At 46.1% G+C, this 20,340-nt stretch overlaps 1 protein-coding gene across 4 annotated transcripts in view; it reads right to left on the bottom strand.

Annotated features, from left to right (window-relative positions):
- angpt4 (angiopoietin 4) overlaps nucleotides 1–20,340 on the bottom strand; it is a 68,127-nt gene that overhangs the window by 22,563 nt on the left and 25,224 nt on the right. For 3 of the 4 annotated variants that reach the window (XR_007957556.1, XM_052030950.1, XM_052030952.1), the window contains exons 4-6: nucleotides 14,319–14,551; nucleotides 7,195–7,313; nucleotides 4,496–4,597 (exon numbers count right to left, since the gene is read on the bottom strand). Coding sequence is in view for 3 of the 4 variants with exons in the window: in XM_052030950.1 (XP_051886910.1) it covers nucleotides 4,496–4,597; nucleotides 7,195–7,313; nucleotides 14,319–14,551 (454 nt within the window). In the remaining variant the exon portion in view is untranslated. The remainder of the gene's footprint in view (nucleotides 1–4,495; nucleotides 4,598–7,194; nucleotides 7,314–14,318; nucleotides 14,552–20,340) is intronic. The other variant, XM_052030951.1, reaches the window with a different exon arrangement.

The following is a 20,340-nucleotide window of genomic DNA, read 5'->3' as shown; positions in this document are numbered from 1 at the left end:
GGAGGAAACCCACACAGACATGGGGAGAATTTACAAACTCCTTACAGACAGCGGCCAGAATTGAACCTGGGTCGCTGGCGCTGTAATAGCGTTATGCTAACCACTACACTACCGTGCCTGCCGTGTACTGATGTGATGAAGTGATCTGTCTGGATGGCATGCAGTTTTTCACTGTACCTTGGTACATGTGGCAATAATAACCAATTCCAATTAATTAACAATTACCTTCCACCGCGCCCCCCCCAAGATCCTCCACCTCTCTCACCCGCCCACACAAAACTCCTCCACATTCCCCCTTCCAACAGACTCTTCCAGATATCCCCAAAATCCTCCCTCACACACCCAACACACCTCCCTACCCTTTGCACCTCCCCTCCCAAGCAGAGTCCAGGAATTAATCCAGGGACTTCCAGTCTCTCCACCACTTCAGTAGTTTCAATCCCCCCCCTCTAATTTACCCAGGCAGCGATGCTCACAGATTTACATTCCTGAGAGCCCACACTGCATTCAGTAAAACCCAGAGCTCGCTGTTATTTTTAAACTTGGTCTGACTCTTCTGGGCTCAAATCTTTCAGTGTAATCGGAGATCGTTCCCACACTATCGGCATCCAGTCACACGCTGTTTACCCCAGAACAGGGGCAGTGACCTGGACCAGTCACGGAGAGCCGCAGCTTAAAGGCACATTGAATCAAGTCTCTACATCGTGCTGAGCTCTGGTGTCAGACCCAGGTTCATGAATGGCTCAAAGCCAAAGCAGCCAGAGGCTTCAAACTCTGGGAAGTGTGAGAACAAATCCTCATCTTGACCTTGATCACCTCCTGAAGGGAAAGGCTTGCCCTGAAGCACTGTGCCAAGGGATGTGATCACTGTTGCTTATCTCAGGACAAGGGCTGCTGGATCTCCCTGTGGTGACAGTGAGGGGAAGCTTGCAAGAGCAAGGGCAAAGCCAAGCTCTGTCTCCTCCCAATTGCATTTATTTGTGACTGACGCCCACAAACATAAGACAATCATTAATAATTCCTGCAGGTATTCTGGGAGAGATCTCCTTCCCTGGATTTTCTATAGATATATAAACAGGAAGAAAGTGGCTATGTTAGGTGTGGGACTTCCAGAGAATGAGGTTGGTGAACTGAGGAAACAAAAAATGAGCAGATATGTCAAATCAATTTTTTGCATCAGTCTTGTTCATGGAGAACACTGCAAATATCCTTAAGATAACAGATGGGCTAATTTCAAATATCAGGTCAGAACTTGTAAAAAATCCCAATCATAAGAGATAAGGTTTTGGAAAAACTCATGGGGCTAAGGATGGACAATCACCAGGATCCAATGGTCTGCACCCAAGGGTTTGAAAGGATGTGGTTGCAGAAATTCCCCTGGAATGCACTGCCGGGGGCGATAGTGGAGGCAAATACGACAGAGGCGTTTAAGAAGGTCTTAGGCACTTGAATCTGCAGAGAATGGGGGATATAGATGTGTAGGCAGAAGGGGCTTGTTTAGTAGGCTTTTAAATTGCTAGCTTAATTAGTTCAGCACAGCATCATAGGGCAAAGAGCCTGTTCCTGTGCTGTACTGTTCTATGTTCAATGCAGATAGTGGGCCCATTGGTTGAAATTTTTCAAAGCTTGCTAAATTCCAGGAGGGTACAAGAGACAGAAAACAGCCGTGACTCCCCTGTTCAATAAAGGGATGAAGACAGAAGGCAGGGACATATAGGCCAGTCAGTTTAACACTTATTGTTGACAAAATGCTAGAGTCATTTAGGAAAGCTGAATATCATCAAACCTAATCAACATGGTTTTATGAAAGGTAAGTCATGTTTGATGAATTTGCTTGAATTCTTTGAGGAAGTGACAGGGAGAGTTAATAGAGGAGAACCTGTAAATGTAGTATAGTTAGATTTCCAGAAGGCATTTGACAAGGTGCCACATAAGAGGCTGGTGCATAAATTAAGAGCCAAAGGTATTGGAGGAAGTGTGTTGGCATGGATTGAAAACCGACTGTCACGTAGCAAATAGAGAGCTGAAATCAATGGGTACTTTTCAGGCTGGAGGGACATTACTAGTTGAGTGCCCCAGGGACGGTTCTTGGCACTCAATAGTGTATGGTTTACATTAATGACTTGGCAGAGGGAGCAAGATGTAAGGTTTCCAAGGAGACACAAGAGACTGCAGATGCTGGAATCTGGAGCAATAAACAATCTGCTGGAAGAGCTCAGTGGGTCGAGCAGTGCGTGGCTTGACCTGCTGAGTTCCTCCAGCAGATTGTTTGTTGAAAGGTTTCCAGGTTTGCCAATGATACAAAAATAGGCAGAAGGACATGTTGTGATGAACACACTGTGATTCTGAAATGGGATATAAATAGATTGAGTGACTGGGTGAAAACCTGTCAAATGGAGATTAATGTGGAGAAGTGTGAGGTCACGCACTTCAGTGAGAGGAATCAAAAGAAAAATTATTATCTAAATGGAGAGAGACTGCAAATGAGTGAAGTTCTGAAGATCTAGGTGTTCTAGTGCATAAATCACAACAAGTTAGCAGGCAGGTCCAACAAATAGTTAAGAAGGCAAACAACACGTTGTCCTATTGTATAACTTGTGTTAATATAAGTTTACGTTAACATATGTTTGTAATGTACTGTGCTGCTGCAAAATAGCTAATTTTCATGGCATTTATCCCCTTGGTATGGATGCCTATGACAACAACAATAAATTTGAACTCTTGCGAAGAGTTTGGAGTTTCAGATTGGGGAGTTTTTGTACAGTTGTACAGGATGTAGGTGAGGGCTCACCTGGAATATTGAGCACTGTTCTGCTCCCCTTACCCAAAAAAGGATACAGTAATCCTGGGGTCAGTCCCAAGGAGATTCACCGGGGTGAGAGGGTTGTGTTATTGAGATAGGCTGGACAGTTTGGGTTCAGAAGAATGAAGGATAACCTTATACAAACATATAAAATTCTAAGGAGGCTTTTCAGGTTAAATGCTGAGATGTTTTCACTCGTGGGAGAGTCACGAACAAGGGGACATAGTTACAAGATAAGGGGCAGGTCATTTAAAACTGAGGTGCTACGAAACATCTTCTCTCAGAGGTGGGGTGAATCTCTGGAATTCTCTGCCCTGAGGGAGGTGAAGGTCAGTTCATTAGATATATTTAAGGTAGAGATAGATAAATATTTGAAAGATCAAGGAATTGAGGGTGATGGGGAGCTGGCACAGAAGAGGAGTTGAGGCCAGCATAGATCACCATGGTCATATTGAATAGGGGGTAGGTTTGAGGGGCCGAGTGACCTCCTCCCGCTCCTGTTTTCTTGTGAGCTGGAAGAGCAGGGAGTGGTGGGGATGAAGAGAAGAGATGTAGTTCAGGTGAATCTGGATAGATACACGAGGGGGAAAGGAGCAGATGGTGACTGGAAGAGATGGGAGAAGATAGCCAAAACGCTAGCACAGTGCAGATGGGCCGAAAGCTCGAACCTTTGGGCATTCGACATACTTCAATGAGGTTGGGTGGATGGGCAAAGGAAGTTGGGGAAAAGTAGACAGCACCTCATCTCCCTCATGGGTACACTGTAGCCTTCTCGACTCGATATGTGTTGTCCAACGTCTGATAACTCACACTCACAACTGGCCATCTTTGCAGTAAACTATCATCTGTGATAACTGCTCAGTTACATCCCCCCTTCCATTCGCACACCTTGACCTGCTACTTGGAGAAAAAACACCCCACTTCCTAGTCACCATCTAATTGCTCTTTTAACAACTCATCCACACAGCCATGTTGGGCTCAGCCTATCAAAGATATTCCCTTTGTCCTAGCCACTCTTTCCCTCCTTCTCCCAACTTAAAACTAACTTTTCTCTCTGATGAAAGATCTTCGACCTGAAATGATAACCCTGTTTCCCTTTCCACAGATGCTGCCTGACCTGTTGAGTGTTTCGAGCCCCTTCTGATTTCCAGCATCCCCGGAAGGTGTGGCTTTCAAAGTGGACGGCCCAATTCCTGCCTCAGCCCTGAATTAAATTCCCTCTTCTGCTCTGCTGGGATTGCTAACAGGACATACAATGAGAAATTTGTAAGGGTTTTGACACATTGCATAGGGATGAATGTTTTTATCAGATGAGGTGCCTGTTAGGCAAGGAGAAGTAATCGGGAATTGGCACTGAGTGTTTGTAGGCCCTTGCAGTACAAAACTGTAGGAGTCCTGCTCTGTTGGCAGTGTCTTCATTTGAGTGAGGCGTTAAACTAAGCCCACATCTGATGTCTCAGGTGGATGAAAATTCTGAGAAGACTCATTCCTCAACCAACTGCATTGATACAGATGATCTGGACATTCATCTCAGCACAGTTTATGGGATCTTGCTGTGCACAAAATGGCTGCTGTGTTTCATACATTGCAACTACACTGAGAGAGCACTCCATTGGCTGTGAAGTGCTTTAGGATGTCCTGAATCTGTGAAAAGTGTTGTAGAATTGAAAGAATTATTCCCTTTTTACTCACCAGTTTGTATTCCTTCCAGTTTTTCTGGAAGTCCAGGCTGCCATTAAATCTCCTCTGTATCACTGTCCAGCCCCCTGCACTCGTTTCCATGTCGCAGTAAACCTGCACGGGAAAGCAGAGAGAGAGAGAGGAACATTCATGGGAATCACACAAAGCACTGGAGGAACTCAGCGGGTCAGGCAGCATCTACGGAGGGAAACGGACGGTCGACGTTTTGGGTTGAGACCCTTCATCTGAACTGAAAGATGGAGGGGAGATGGCCGGTATAGAGGTGGAGGGAAGGGGTGGAGCAAGAGCTGGCCAGTGATAGGTGGATCCAGGTGAGGAGGGGTGACGGGCAGATGGAGGAGGGGAGAGTGGAGATAGTGACAGAGGCTGGGAGGTGAGAGGTGGAGGTGACACAGGGCTGGAGGTTGGTGAGGCTGCAATCGGAATATTGTGTTCAGCTTTGGTCCCCCTGCAATAGGAGTGATGCCATTCAGCTGGAAAGAGTGCAGAGGAGATTTACGAGGACGTCGCCAAGACTCGAAGGTTTGAGTTACGGAGAGAGATTGAACTTTCTTCATTGGAGCATTTGAGAATGAGGGGTGATCTTATAGAGGTGTATAAAACCACGGGGCATAGATAGGGTGAATGCACTCAGTCTTTTTCCCCAGAGTTGGGGAACCAAGAACTAGAGGGCATGGGTTTAGGGTGAGAGGGGAGAAATTTAATAGGAACCCGAGGGGCAACTTTTTCACCCAGAGGGTGGTCCGTATATGGAACAAGCTGCCAGAAGAAGTGGTTGAGGCAGGTACATCAACAACATTTAAAAGGCACTTGGACAGATACATGGATAGGAAAGGTTCAGAGGGATATGGGCCAAACATGAGCAAATTGGTCAAGCTTTATTGGGAATCTTGGTTGGCGTGGACCAGTTGGGCAGAAGGGCCTGTTTCCGTGACTCTATGATGAAGTCTGATAGGAGAGGAAGGTGGAACATGGAATCGAGTATGAACAGGCATTGAAGTGGAATGCAAACTCAAACATCCTGGACAATTCTGTCGGGGATCCTGGAGTCTAATTGCAACAAAGAGCAAATACCAAAGACATCACCATCTTGGGACTACTGTTCCACTTCTGCACGAACTCAAAAGGAAAATGGGGGGCTATGTGGGAGGGAAGGGTTAGATAGATCTTAGAGCAGGATAAGATGTTGGCACAACATTGTGGGCCGAAGGGCCTGTACTGTGCTGTAGTGTTCTATGTTCTATGTTCTAAAATACAAACAGCTCAGGATGCTGCCGACCCTGCCATTACAAGAAAGTCGTTCATTGTCCATCACAGAATAACAGTGTGATCACCTTAAATAGTGGCACAAATCTTTGCTTGACATTGACAGTATGAGAGTGTTGCTGACAAGGGCAGTACTTATTGCCCATCGCTGACTGCCTTTGGTAAAATGATGCTGAGTGGTCATTGTGGACCGCTGCAGTCCTCCTGGTGAAGGTGCTCCCACAGTGCTGGGGAGGGAGTTCCAGGATTTAGACCCAGTGAGTAACCAGACTCTTCAACCTTGCAGCAACACGAGAGGGGAAACTCGAAAGGCTGGAGGCCAGAGCCACACTGGAGGGGTACAGCTGGCCAGGCATAGCCTAAAGACCAAGCCCTGTAGGTGGTGGACCTGGAACTCCCATCTTCATCGGTAGGGAAGTCGTCCAGCAGATCACTTGTCCTCTGTACCACCTGTGACACTAGAACATGGTACAGGAGGCCACTCAGTCCAACATATCTGTGCCAGCTTATATTAAGTGATTTAGTCAGTCCCAGCTACCTGCTGCCAACAATTCTCTCTGAAATTCCCTCCTCAGAGCCCTGACTGACTGTTTCTATCTCCCTGTGCGGACAGTTTCAGATATCACCACTCTCCATGTAAAAATGTTTTTCTTCACATCCCTCTCTTGAATCTTTTTAATCCATGCCCTTTAATCTTTCTTCCCATCTCTGTCTGCCTCTTTGTTGGCTCAACAGGGTTGTCATTGCTAATTGGATGCAATTCTCAGGGTGTCATCACATGAACCCCCACCCCAGGTTCCAATCATCCATCTCCAGACTCCATGCCATGATCCCACCCACCTCCAGCTCCAACTCTGAGGTTCCATCCCATGTTTCCGTGGCGCCGATCACCCGGTCTCGGGTTCCCACCCACGACCCCCTCCCCAGCTCCAACTGTCCACTCCCACACTCCATCTTATGAGCCCCTCCAGCCCCAATCACTTGCCCCAGACTCCCACCATCGCTTTCCTTCTCACGCCACTTAGTGTTCCCACCACCAACCAGTGACCAAGTTGTCCACCGATAATTCCTTTCTCTCAAGTGAACAGCCTTCACTCCTCTCCACATTCTTAAAACTGAGAGGCAAACATGTTCAAGCAAAAGCTCTTTCTACACCCCACGATTTATCTGCCGTAGATCCCTCGGCACAAGGTCTTCGAGATTAACATACGGTCCTGGCAATTCCAGAGCCGTCTGGGAGATTGTTAGACCAGCTAATATGTAAGGGGATGATTTACAACTGGGAATGTTTAAAATGACAAAGTGAGTACATTGTGATGTGACTACCCACCACTACATTGCTGGTTCCCATTGGAGTCTGCTATTGATTTACTGATCAGTACTGGTGCAGGAAGCTTGCCAGAGGGATGTGTCTGACTGATTACCTTCCGAGGGTCTGTGGTGTTCTCAATACGGATGGTGTAAACGCCGCTCATGGTGGCACCAGACGCTGAGGCCTCTGCGCAGTCTCTGTAGACCTTCTCTTCTTCCTTCATCCCTGCTGCTTGATAAAGGGAAGGAGGAAAGTGGGAAAGGAGAGAAAGAAGGAGAGGAGGAGGAAAGAATGAAAAGGTGAAGGAATGAAAGAAAGGGAGAAAACGAGAGAAGGAATGAAGAGGGAAAGGAAAGAACAAATATCAACAATGAGCTGGCAAAAGGGAGAAGGAAGATGACTTGCTAGAAAATTGCTGTAAAAATGCAATGGTCGGTGAAGGGAAGGCAGTCGTTGCCTGAGGGAGGTGTGGGAATCCCTACTTCACCAATCACCCTGGAATTCAGGCACGGTAGTGTAGTGGTTAGTGCGACACTATTACAGCGCCAGTGACCTGGATTCAATTCCGGCCGCCGTCTGTAAGGAGTTTGTACGTTCTCCCCGTGTGTCTGCGTGGGTTTCCTCCAGGGGCTCCGGTTTCCTCCCACATTCCCAAGACGTACGGGTTAGGAAGTTGTGGGCGTGCTATGTTGGCGCCGGAAGCGTGGCGACACTTGCGGGCTGCCGCCAGAACACTCTACACAAAAGGTGCATTTCACTGTGTGTTTCGATGCATATGTGACTAATAAAGATATCTTATCTTTTCCTCCCAGATGGTCCCGTTGTGCTGGACTCCCACCCCAATCTCACCAACATTGCAGAGGCAGTGTGGGACCTGCACCGAGGGCAGCCCAGTCATCATAACCTGGCCTTCCGCTCACAGCTGTGGTGACAGAAGATTAAAGGTAGCAGGACAGCTCAATAGAGTGGTTAAAATGACATGTGGAATGTTTTCCTTTACATTGTCAAGGCAAAGATTGTAGAGGTTCTGAGAGTCAGTGACCTGAAACAGTAACTGGTTTCTCTTCCCACAGATGCTGCTTGACTGGCTGAGTTCTTCCAGCCAATCTGTTTTTGTCAAAGATTATAAGAGTGGTGAAGTTGGGCAAAATATTGTACAGAGATGAGGCACTATGGAAGATGATTTGAACTGGAGAGGGTGCATAAAAGATTTACGAGGATGTTGTCAAGGAAGAACTGAGGGAAGCTCAGATATCGAATAACGTCAGTAAAACACACGAGCTGCTTATTATTTCAGTGCTGTTTGTGTATAAATTGGACGTTTCCCACATTGCAACAGTGACCACAGTTTAAAAAGGCTTCATTGGCTGTAAGGTGCTTGACAAGTTCGAAAGGTCTTCTTAGAAAGGAGCTCTTCCGCTGGAAGTATCCAGACTGGTTGCATCACGGTCTGGGACGGCAATTCGAATGTGCAGGAACATAAGAAGCAGCTGGGAGTAGTGGTCTCTGCCCAATACATCACGGGCACATCCCTCCCCACCATCAGGAGTATCTACAGGAGGCGCTGCCTCAAGAAGGCAACATCTATCATCAAAGACCCCACCCTCCAGGCCATGCCATCTTCTCGCAGCTCCCATCGGGCAGGAGGTACAGAAGCCTGAAGTCCCCACACCACCAGATTCAGGACCATCTCCCCTTCACCCACTTGGTTCTTGAACCAACCGGCACAACCCTAATCTCTACCTCAGCTGAGCAACACTATGACCACTTTGCACTACAATGGACTTTTTTTTCGCTCTAATTGTGTTCCTTCTTGTAAAAATTGTGTATAATTTATGTTTAATTTATGTTTTTCTTGTGAATACTTCTTATACGATGCTCTGTGTCTGTGATGCTGCTGCAAGTAAGTGTTTCATTGCACCTGTGCACACATGGACTTGTGCAGATGGCAATAAACTCGACTTGTCTTGAAACCTAAGTTGGTTCATTTTCTTCACACTGCACCTGGGAATTGGCCTTACTGATACTTCGTAAGGTTTGGGCCTCTTGGACATTGTAGGCGGTAAAAAAAAGATCATTTTGCTTCTCGGGATGTTAATTCACATTAATCATCAATCAAAATGCCTGGGTTTAAAGTTCATTGGATCAATGCACCATCATTGTGCACGATCTACCTTGTCTCACGATCTACCTTGTTGTGACCTTGCACCTTACTGCACTGCACTTTCTCTGTAGCTGTGACACTTTACTCTGTACTGTTATTATTTTTACCTGTACTACCTCAATGCACTCTGTACTAACTCAATGTAACTGCACTGTGTAATGAATTGATCTGTATGAACGGAATGCAAGACAAGTTTTTCACTGTACCTCAGTACAAGTGACAATAATAAACCAATACCAATACCATTGACAAGGCAGATTACTCCTAGTGACTTGTCTTTACCCTGCCGACAGTGAACAACTGCACATAAGTAGAAATAGGACACATTTTTAGTTTATTTACTTAGGAGGGAGCAGTGATATGGTCCTGATCAGTTCAACACCCTCAATGGCCTTTAACTCACAGGGGCCAACACACTATACAGAACGGCAGATCTACCTGCTCAGTGGACAGCAGCTGACAGCACATCATTTACTGACCATCCTTCACTCTCCAGGGGTCATTGTTTACAGCCAGGCAGCTTGTAATTGAATGAACCAGCCTGAAGAGCAGTGAGAGTCAAACAACTGGGCTATGCCTGGAATGACAGCTAGGGTAGACAAGGGAACAGCTTGCATTCATTGGTTCCTTCAACAGTGCCTGGTCCCTCCCAAGAACCCTGAGAGGACACCTTCATCAGAAGAACTGCAGGCATTGAAGGTGGGGACATACCACTGCCCTCTCAAGGGTAGTTAGGGCTGGGCAAGAATGCTGTAAATCCACATCCTGTAAATCAATTGAAAAAAGAAAGATTTAGCTTCAGAACATCCCAAAGTACATAGAGAACTAACTTGGACCAGGGTCACCCTTCACGTTTTAAACTCAGGTGATACAAGGCCATTTTATTTATGCAACCTTTTCGTAATTCCACCCTTGGGTTGTGTGGCCTCTTGAACTGGATATTCTGTCCAATTTGCCACAGAGCCCAAGAGGTTTCCTCCCCACTGCTGCCTCCTCACAACCTGATCAGCCAACGTTGGAGCGTAAAGAGTAGATGGACAACAAAACGAAGCTTGCTCGTCAAGCCCACCCCCAACTTGCCTCATGACAGCCAGTCCCTCTCCCCATTCACACAGAGAAGAATGGGGTCAATAACTCCAGGACATGGATTTACAGACATTTGTGGAAGGATTAGAAAAATCTGAGGAAATTATTTTCGGACAAGGAGGGATGGGGGTCTGGAACTCACTGCCCGAAAGGGGGATGGTGGCAGGAAACCACTCCCCCTCCCCCGCCCCTCGCATTTAAAAGCCACCCACATCAGCACTTGAAGAAACGTTACACATTGAGCTATGGACCAAGATCTAGGAAAAGGGAATATCTGAATTAGAATCATAGAGCTATACAGCACGGAAACAGGCCCTTTGGCCCTACTCGTCCCTGCTGACCAAGTTGTCTACCTGCGCTAGTCCCACTTGCCTGCAGTTGGCCCATATGCCTCTAAACCTTTCCTATCCATGTCCCTGAACAAATGTTTTTTAAATGTCGTAATTGTACCTGCCTCTACCACTTCCTCTGGCAGCTTGATCCATATATGCGCCTCCCTCTGTGTGAAAAAGTTGCCCCTCGGGTCCTTGTTAAATCTTTTTCCTTTCACTTTAAAGCTACGCCCTCTAGTTTTGGACTCCCCTACCCTGGGGAAAAGACTGTGGCTATTCACCTTATCAATGCCCCTCATGATTTTATAAACCTCTATAAGGTCACCCCTCAACCACCTACGCTCCAGGGAAAAAACTCCCAGCCTATCCAGCCTCTCCTTATAACTCAAACACTTCAGTTCTGTAAACATCATTGTAAATAGTTTTTTGCACCCTTTACAGTTTAATAACATCCTTCGTATAGCAGAGCTACCAGAACTGCACACAGTACTCCAAATGTGGCCTTACCATGTCTTGTACATTGCTTGTTTAGTTGGCAGGTCAAGCAGCAATTTGTGCCAAAGATTTCCAAGGTTCTGTGATGTAATCTTCTAAGAAATTAGAGAAGGAAACCCAGAACAAACAGGGAACAAATCCCCTCTGATCACTTAGGCGACTGATCCCAGCTCCAGGAGCTGGTGGTTGCCAAGTGTTATTTGGAAAGACTTCCCAACAAGAGGCAAACATAAATGGCTGATCTGACGATGGGGCATCCAACCTCGGTGTTTACCCATTCAACTGATCCCCAAGTCTTTCCTCCCACTGCTAGAAAGTTCATCAGCAGCTCTGACCAGGGAAAAGCAAACCCAGTGAATTGACTCACGCACTGTAACTTAGGTTTAAAGTGAGAGGAGAAAAACTTAAAAGGGACCAGAGGGGCAACCTTTTCACATGGTGAGTGGTGCATAAATGGAACGAGCTGCTAGAGGAAGTGGTAGAGGCAGGTACAATAATGACAGGTACATGGATAGGAAAGGCTTAGAGGAATATGGGCCAACACGGGCAAAGGGGACAACTCATTTAGGCACATTAATCAAACACAGCAGATGCTGGAAACCTGAAACAAAATCAGAGAACGTTGGAAACACTCAGCAGGTCAGGCAGCATCTGTGGAGAGAGAAACAGAGTTAATATTTCACATCAAGAATTGGAAAAGTGAGTGTTTAAGTTACAGAGAGGGGGAGGGGTGGAGAGAACAGAGGGAGTGTCTGTGATAGGGTGGGAGCCAAAGTAGACCAGGTAACACAATGCCTTCAGAGCTGTGAATTAATGGATGAAAGAGGGCAAATAGGGAGAAAAGAAGAGGTTGGAAGCATTTGAAGCAACACGTAGAAGCTGCTGGAAACCTGAAACAAAAGAGAAGACTGGAAATACCCAACAGATCAGGCAGCGCCTGTGAAGAGAGAAAAACTGAGAGAAAAACCTTACAATAGAACTGGGAAGTTCCGATACAAAGAGGAATGGCTGGTTATCTGAAATTCAATATTGAGTCCCGAGGACTACAACAGCCCTGGATGGAAGACAAGTTGCTGTTCCTCAAGCTTACTCTGGGTATCGTTGCACCAGTGTGGGAGGTTAGAGTGGGAGTGGGATGGGGAATTAAAGTGACGGAAGTCACATGTGGCCCAATCTGCCTGTACATCAGCAGCTGAAGTGAGGTTATTTAAGGTGACATCTTGGATGAAATGAGTCCTTAGCCATCATTTTAAGCAAACTGAGACTGAGCACCAACAGCCACATCTCAGTAACAGACACGTTGTTGAAGTTTATATGTTCTGTTTGTCTGCGACAAACTATTTATCTTGCGATTGTTGTGAAGAAATTCCCTCTAACGACATGTCTTTCTTGAGCCAAACCCCGAAATATTTGCTGACTGCATTTCTGGGCTTGACCCCTGACCAGATTAAACATTCTTGCTCAAGAAACGCCTGAAGCTTCAATTCCATTTTTGGTAGAAAGCTTCGTTTAAGTGTTTCTGCACATTTCCACAGTCAGCACTCTTTAGATGGAAGATAGGAGATAGCGTTAACTTGAGATGTCTCTGCTATTGTCACAGAGTCATAGAACTACACTGCACTTAAACAGGTCCTTTGGCCCAACTCGTCCATGCTGACCAAGTTGTCAACCTCAGCTAGTCCTATTTGCCTGCATTTGGCCCATATCCCTCTAAACCTTTCCTATCCATGTGCCTGTCCGAACGTCTTTTAAACATTGTAATTGTATGCGCCTCTACCACTTCCTCTGGCAGCTCGTTCCATACACCCGCCACCCTCTGTGTGAAAGACTTGCCTTTCAGGTCTCCTTTAAATCTTTCCCCTCTCACCTTAAACCTATGTTTAGACTCCCCTACCCGGGGAAAAAGACCGTGACCATCCACCTTATCTATGCCCCTCGTGATTTTATTAAAAAGGTCACCCCTCGGTCTCCTACACTCCAGGGAAACAGTCCCAGCCTATCCAGTCTCTCCTTATAACTCAAGCCCTCTGGTCCCAGATTGTGTGGCACATCAGGGCATAAGTGCACCCTTGTTGGAGGGTGGGTTTCTGTCGCTTGCTAAGAGAATAAGAGCGTCTAGTTTATGAGTAATATACTGACACGGAGGGGGAATTAACTCATAGAAAACAGAGTCAGGATAAATGGCTCATTTTTGGATTGGCAATTGGTAACTTTTGGTGTGCCTTAATGTAGATTGTAAAGAGCTGACGATTGAGATTAATGCTCAATCTTCAACTCTTTCCGATCTACCTTAAGGACCTGGATGAAGGGACTGAGGATATTTTGGTGATGATTCAAAGATAGTGAGTTAGCAAGTCGTGCGGAGGACACAAAGCGATATGGGTGGGTGAAGTGAGTGGGTAAACAGTTAACAGAGGGAGTATAAAGTGAGAAAATACAACAGTAGGATGGAAGTTATTATTTAAGCTGTTGCTATACAAAGTCATTTGGAGATCCCAGTCATGAAACACAAAGGGTGGTATGCAGGTGAAGCGAGTAATTAGGAATGTTAATGGAATGTTGGCCTTTATTGCAAGTGGGTTGGAGTATAAATGGCGGAAAGTCTTGCAGGGTAGTGGTGAGTCTCCACATGGAGTACTCCATACTGTTTGGGTCTCCATAGTTAAAGGAGTGTGAAGGGGAGGTCCACAAGGTTAACTGTGGGGTGATGGGGCTGACGTATGACAAAAGGTTGAGCAGGTTGGGCTTTGACACAATGGAGTTTAGAAGAATGAGGTGTGATCCCACTGAGACGTGTAAAATTCTGAGGGGGCTGCTGAGAAGATGCTTCCCCTTGTGAGGGCTTCAGAATAAGGTGTTGCCCATTTCAGAAAGAGGTAAGGGGAGTGAACTTCTCTCTTTGGAGGACTGGGGCTCCTCAGTGACTGAGAATATCCAAGGCTGGGGGCGGGGGAGGAAGATATTTGGAGAGGAGTTAGGGATCGAGGGGGAAAGTCCGCGAGGCAGAGGATCAAGCCTGAGAGATTCCTGCTCCCGTCTCTTATATGGTTCTCTTCTTAAACGTTTGAGGACTGAGACGAGTTCTCCAGGGTAACCAGTGGCTTCCTCCTCCTCAGCCCCAATGGGTGACTCCAGTACTGGTTCCACCCTGGCCCTTACCTTTCCCCTGGGAGACCAGAGTGACGAGACGTTGGATGTTGTCCACCAGCTGCAGCTGCTGGTGCTGGAGGCCGCTGTTGTTCCTGCTGGCCGCATGCAGGCGTGTCTCCAGCTCCCTGACGGTGCTGATCTGCTGGGCCAGAAGGTGCTGCAGCAGCTCCCTGTCCCTCTTGATGGAGCCCACCTCACTCTGATGCCTGGCCTCCATGTCCAACACCTTCCTCTCTAAAAGGCTGAAGCAGGCGTCACAGTTAAGATCAACGAACCTCTGGAGTCTCAATAAGTTCACCGACAAACAATACCATACTTCTTCCATTTAGATAGCACCTTTTAGACAGCAATGAGCCCCCGAAGCCTCGTTAAACCAAACGGCTCTGTGGGCACATACAGTAAAACTCCGATATTCTCTGGCAGATTTTCCGGACTATTGGATGATATAATATTAATAATATTATAATAGTATTAATAATGTTATGTAATTAATAATAACATAATAATGTTATTATTAATTAACATTATTAATAATGTTATATTATTAATACTCCAGCACACTCTTAATTCATGTTGTTTTCGATGATACACAGCAGTGCAGTAAATTTTCCAGTCAACCCAGTGACTTTAAAGGGAGTTGAGGAACCGGGGTCCTGGTGCGTGGGAGGGAGAGCGGGAACTGGGGTGGGAGCTCAGAAATCAGCATCCAGTGAGACAGATGCCGAACCATTGGGTTTTCCAAACAATCGGATAGCAGATTATCAGAGTTTTACTGCATTCAGGCAAGCTCGGTCACAGAGCAAGGTTTTAAAGGAGGGTTGGAGAGGATTAGAAAAGATTTTTATTTTATTCATTCATTTTTCAGGATCTGGACATCACTGGTAAGGCCAGCATTTATTGCCTATCCCTAACTGCCCCTTCAGACCCACTGGCTTGATTGGTCAATTCAGAGAGCAAGTTTTTTTAAAGAGTCAGCTACATAGGATGTGTCTGGAGTCACATAAAGGCAAAACTGAGCAGGTTTCCTCCCCGGAGGACATTAATGAACCAGATTTTATTTTACAACAATCCAGTAGTTTGTGTGGTCTTTATAAATCATGGTAGTTATCGGAACCTCCAGATTATTACCTGGGTTCAAGTCCCACCGCTGCCGTGGTAAGATTGCAGTGACTAGGGCCCAGGCAGTGTGAGCATGGCTCACTGATACAATCCAGATGGACCAAATAAAACCAGCATCAAAGCAGAGCAGAGCTCTGGGATGGCTGGAGATTACAGAGGAAGGAAATGATGAAGACTGAGTTGGAACCCTGGGAGCCAACACAGGTGAGGGGTGAATGGGTCTTGGTGTGAGTTGGCACAAAGTCAGCGGAGTTTTGGTTGAGCCCAAAGTTTATAAAAGATGAGAGTTGGGGTTTGGAGGGGCTGCTGTGTGCTGGAATGGCTGAGTGTGGAGGTAGAAGGGATTCAGCAGGAGAGGAACTGAGGCAAAGATGGGCAGCGTATCCGAGGAGGCTGTTACTGCTCAGAGTGAGGGAGCGGTGAAGTGGTTGGAGTCAAACAGCAGAAAGCTCACCAGCACCTCTACTTCATCAGGAGGCTAAAGAAACTCGGCACGTCCCCTTTGACCCTCACCAATTTTTATGGACGCACTATAGAAAGCATCCTATCCAGATGCATCATGGTTTGGTACGGCAACTGCTCTGCCCGAGACCACAAGAAACTGCAGCGAGCTGTGGACACAGCTCAGCACATCACAGAAACCAGCCTCCCCTCCATGGACTCTGTCTACACTTCTCACTGCCTCTGTAAAGCAGCCAAAATAATCAAAGACTCCACTCACACCGGACATTCTTTCTTCTCCCTCCTCCCATCAGGCAGAAGATACAAAAGCCTGAAAGCACGTACCACCAGGCTCAAGGACAGCTTCTATCCCGCTGTTATAAGACTATTGAACGGTTCCCTAGTACGATAAGGTGGACTCTTGACCTCACAATCTACCTCGTTATGACCTTGCACCTTATTGTCTGCCTGCACTGCACTTTCTCTGTAACTGTTTATTCTGCATTCTGTTATTGTTTTCCCTTGTACTACCTCAATACAGTGCTGTAATGAAACAATCTGTATGGATGGCATGTAAAACAAGTTTTCACTGTACCTCGGTACATGTGACAGTAATAAACCAATTCAGTTCAGAATGTCTTAGTTACACACGGTCTTGTTCAACCTCAGGAAATGTTGAACCAGAAACTCGTTTTAACGGTAGGTAGTGACAAAGTAATCTCCACTAAATCAGTCCTTTAAGACAGGGATTTTGGACTAATAGCAGAGTTTCTTTGGAACCGCTGCAATTAACTGAGTCTTTCCAGGAGAGGTAGCAGTGGTGAGTAAATCTCCTTCATCTGTGGTTTCATTAACGTCAGACTTACTCTGGGTTATGTCCTGAATAAACCTGCCAGCAATAACCATGTCTGATGTGCCCAGATTAGATGCTGATTAAAATTCTCCCTTACATTGGCTCTATTAAGAAAATCTTGAAACAATTGCTTCATAATTAGGAAGCAGAACTGGAAAATATTAAGGGGCGCAGATCGATTGCTTAGTGGAGTCCATGCTCGGTTGGGGAGGAGGGGAGACACCATTTCCAGCCATTGCTTTACTACCGATGACAAAGATGAGACAAGAGCCAGGGTTAATACAAGACCCAAGTGTAGCAAGACATTTAACTCATGATCTTTGGCTCTCTCCTGCGTCTATTTCTTACCCTTCTCATTGACTCTCAGAGGTTGAGAGGAGATTTAGTTGAGATGTTCAAAATTACAGGGTGTTTTGACTGAGGAGAGAGGGAGACCCTGCTTTCAATGACAGGAAGCAGATGGACCAGAGGACCCTGATGGCACCAGAAAGGAGATGAGAAACATTGATTAAGGCAGTGAGAGTCTTTGGTCAGGAACACACTGCTCGGAAGATTTCTGGACCCTTAATAAAAGTTTTCAAAAGCAAACAGGGTGAATAATGGGGAAAATGCAGGGGAAGAGAGGAGGAGTGGGAGAATGGGATTAATTGTTCGTTCAATGATCTGCCATAGGCACAATGGGCTGAATGGTCTCCTGCACTGCGTCAGTCAGTGATTCTATGCTGTGTTACCTGGTTCACTGCATTCCACTTTGCTTTCTGTATGCGTGAGTGGCTGCAAGTCTACGCATGGGAAACGACTGAGAGTTTGGGAGATTGACAAATGGATTATATTACATCCTCAGGTCACAGGTCAGCAATACAAACCGTGGCCCAGCGACCTCCGTGAAGATGCTACTCCCAGTGCTGGCTTGGGTCCCATTCTGCTGAATGGATTCTGACACCTTTGTGCAGACTGGTCTCTCACATGGCTCCCCCATTAATCAAACCCCTTCCTCTCCCTCAGCTCAATCATCACAGCTCTGGCAGCAGCTTAAGGACATCAAAATATTCGGGGAGTTCATGTATGTCAAATTGATGGATGGATTTTCACCTTTGCTCCACCAACCCTTGTATACAGAGCCACTGAGCAAAATCTGCAGTTTTCGTAAGATCTTATCAGATGCAGAACAAATCGAATCATTTGGATCACCGGTTATTGTATCTTCGTTGTGCTCAGAGCCAAATAAGGCACAGTGGGTTCTGTGAGTATGCAGGACAGAGGACTGGGCTTCACAAAGTTGGCATCCAGGCCAAGAAAAGCAAACCAACTAACTAGTCTAAACCTTGGGCAAAACAGCACAGATTATACACAAACTGGTCGAAACACCATGCTGTAAACTACCCCCACATACAAACACATTTCTCCATACACAAACACATTCAAATATACTCACATATACATGCACAAATATACACACTCACATTAAAGACACTTACACATGTATACACACTCACATAAAACACATGCTCACACAAACATTCAACACATGTATACACCCACATTCACACTCATACAAACACACATTCAAACACTCATATATGTGTATATAAACACTTACACATATATACAAACAAATGCACATTCATGTGTACACACACAAATGCAAACTCATATAAAATGCACAAAGGCCTCGAACAAAAACTTCAATCAGCAGGGAGAAGATCCGACAAAAAGGGAGCTCAGTAAAATATCACTCACCCCAAGGGGTGGGCTTCCTGAGGAGTGAGGTTGCATTTAACATGTGGGCAGTGCCTCCTATCTGCGGGGGATCTGCTTTGCCCACTGATAACCCAGATGCAGTGGGGACGCATGGAGGGAGCTGCTTTAGTTTCAGATGAAAACTTCCTGGCGGAAGGTGAGAGCCAGAAATCGGTGGAGACGGAAACTGGCAACCGCTGGAAAGGTGAATGAGGAAGAATCTCTGCTTTGGTCACTGTTTCCTGCCCCATGATCCCATCTCTTCCAGATGTATACAGGCCCTGCGGGATTTTTCTTGGAACCCCCACCTCAGCTGCAAATTTTTCCAGGAATGCCGATAAAACTGAGGTTTTCTGGAACTTCCTTGGAAGTACTGTCCAGAGAAACCTCCTTTTCCTGAGCCTCACCAAGGAACTCTTCCCTTGAACTCTCACTCAGGAACAGCAAGAGGATATTCAGCCCTTTGAGGTTATTCTGCCATTCAACTGGATCATGGTTGATGTCTGGCTTAAATCCAATTAACTGCCTTGGTTCCATAATTTGGATTCCTACCTCAATGGTTCATGTGCTGCTCTTACCAAGGAGGATTTATGAGTAATCTGGCCTCTGAATCAGAGGATAGTGGGTCCAAGATCCACTCCAGACTCCTGGGCACAAACACTCCATTGTGGTACTGAGGACAAGTCACACTGTTGAAGGTGCTGCCTTTGGGATGTAAAAGATCCCACAACATTATCTCACCAAGAGCTGGGAAGTTCCTTACGAAAAGCCGGTGGAGGCAAAAACCCTCATCACGTTATCATGTTTAAGAAGTTTTTGGATGTGCAGTTGAAGAGGCCGTGACTTGCTACAGACCAGTGCTGGAAGGTGGGAGGAAGCTGGGAAGTCCCTTCTCAACCAGCATGGGGACAATGGGCAGCAGGGCCAGTGATGTAAATATTTACCGGCTCACCTATCACTTGAACAGAATATCTGGGTATTTTCACATTTTGGGAGCTTGCTCTACATAAATTGGCTCCTGGAAATCCTGCCTGCAGTTAGGGGGAGTGAAAAACCAGGGAGATTTATTATGAGAAATACATAACTGATGAACTAGAATGAGTCAAAATAAATGCAATTCACTTATATTGCACAAGGACTCTGCTGATTCACATCATTCAACACGTAGCTGTCTTTATTACCTCAATAAATGAAAGCTGTTATGACTTAGGATCTTGTTGTGTATTATAGCCCGGGTTCTTGCAGTAGATATTTCAGCTGGTTTTTGCTTGTTTAACTAATGGCTATTTTTATTCACTAAGCCCCGAGTGATACTTTCACTGCCAATTGACTAATGATTTACAGGATTGCTGGAATAAACAGTGCAGATGAGAGCTATCGCTGAATCTCTGGGAGTGTGACTGCCAGGGAGGTTAATGCTAATAGTTAGAAGGCTATTTCTGCGTGTTGCTGTCTAAACAGGATGTCTGACTAGCGACAAGGCCTTGAGTTAGCAGTGCTCACTTAATGGACCAATCTCTCTGGTTTCCAGGTGATGCTAACGACACAGAGCTCACAGCTCCAGAAACATGGGTTCCACTCTGACCTCCGGTGCTGACTGTGTGGAGTTTGCACGTTCTCCCTGCGACTGTGTGGGTTTCCTCCGGGTGCTCCAATTTCCTCCTGCATCCCAAAGATGTGTGGGCTGGGAGGTGAACTGGCCACTGTAACGTGTCCCTAGTTAGGTGGGTGACAGGAGGATCAACGGGGGAAGGAAAGTTGATGGGGATGTGAGATGTAAATTGGAATCAGTGGAAGTCTGGTGTTTGATGGTTGATCTCAAATACAGTGGACCAAAGGACATGTTTTCTTCCTGTATGACTTTAAGTGTGGTTGTCA

The sequence above is a fragment of the Pristis pectinata genome, chromosome 16 (assembly GCF_009764475.1).
Source record: "Pristis pectinata isolate sPriPec2 chromosome 16, sPriPec2.1.pri, whole genome shotgun sequence".
Classification (NCBI taxonomy): Eukaryota; Metazoa; Chordata; class Chondrichthyes; order Rhinopristiformes; family Pristidae; genus Pristis; species Pristis pectinata.
Note: the sequence above shows the minus strand (reverse complement) of the source record. Positions and strands in the feature narration are given on the sequence as shown.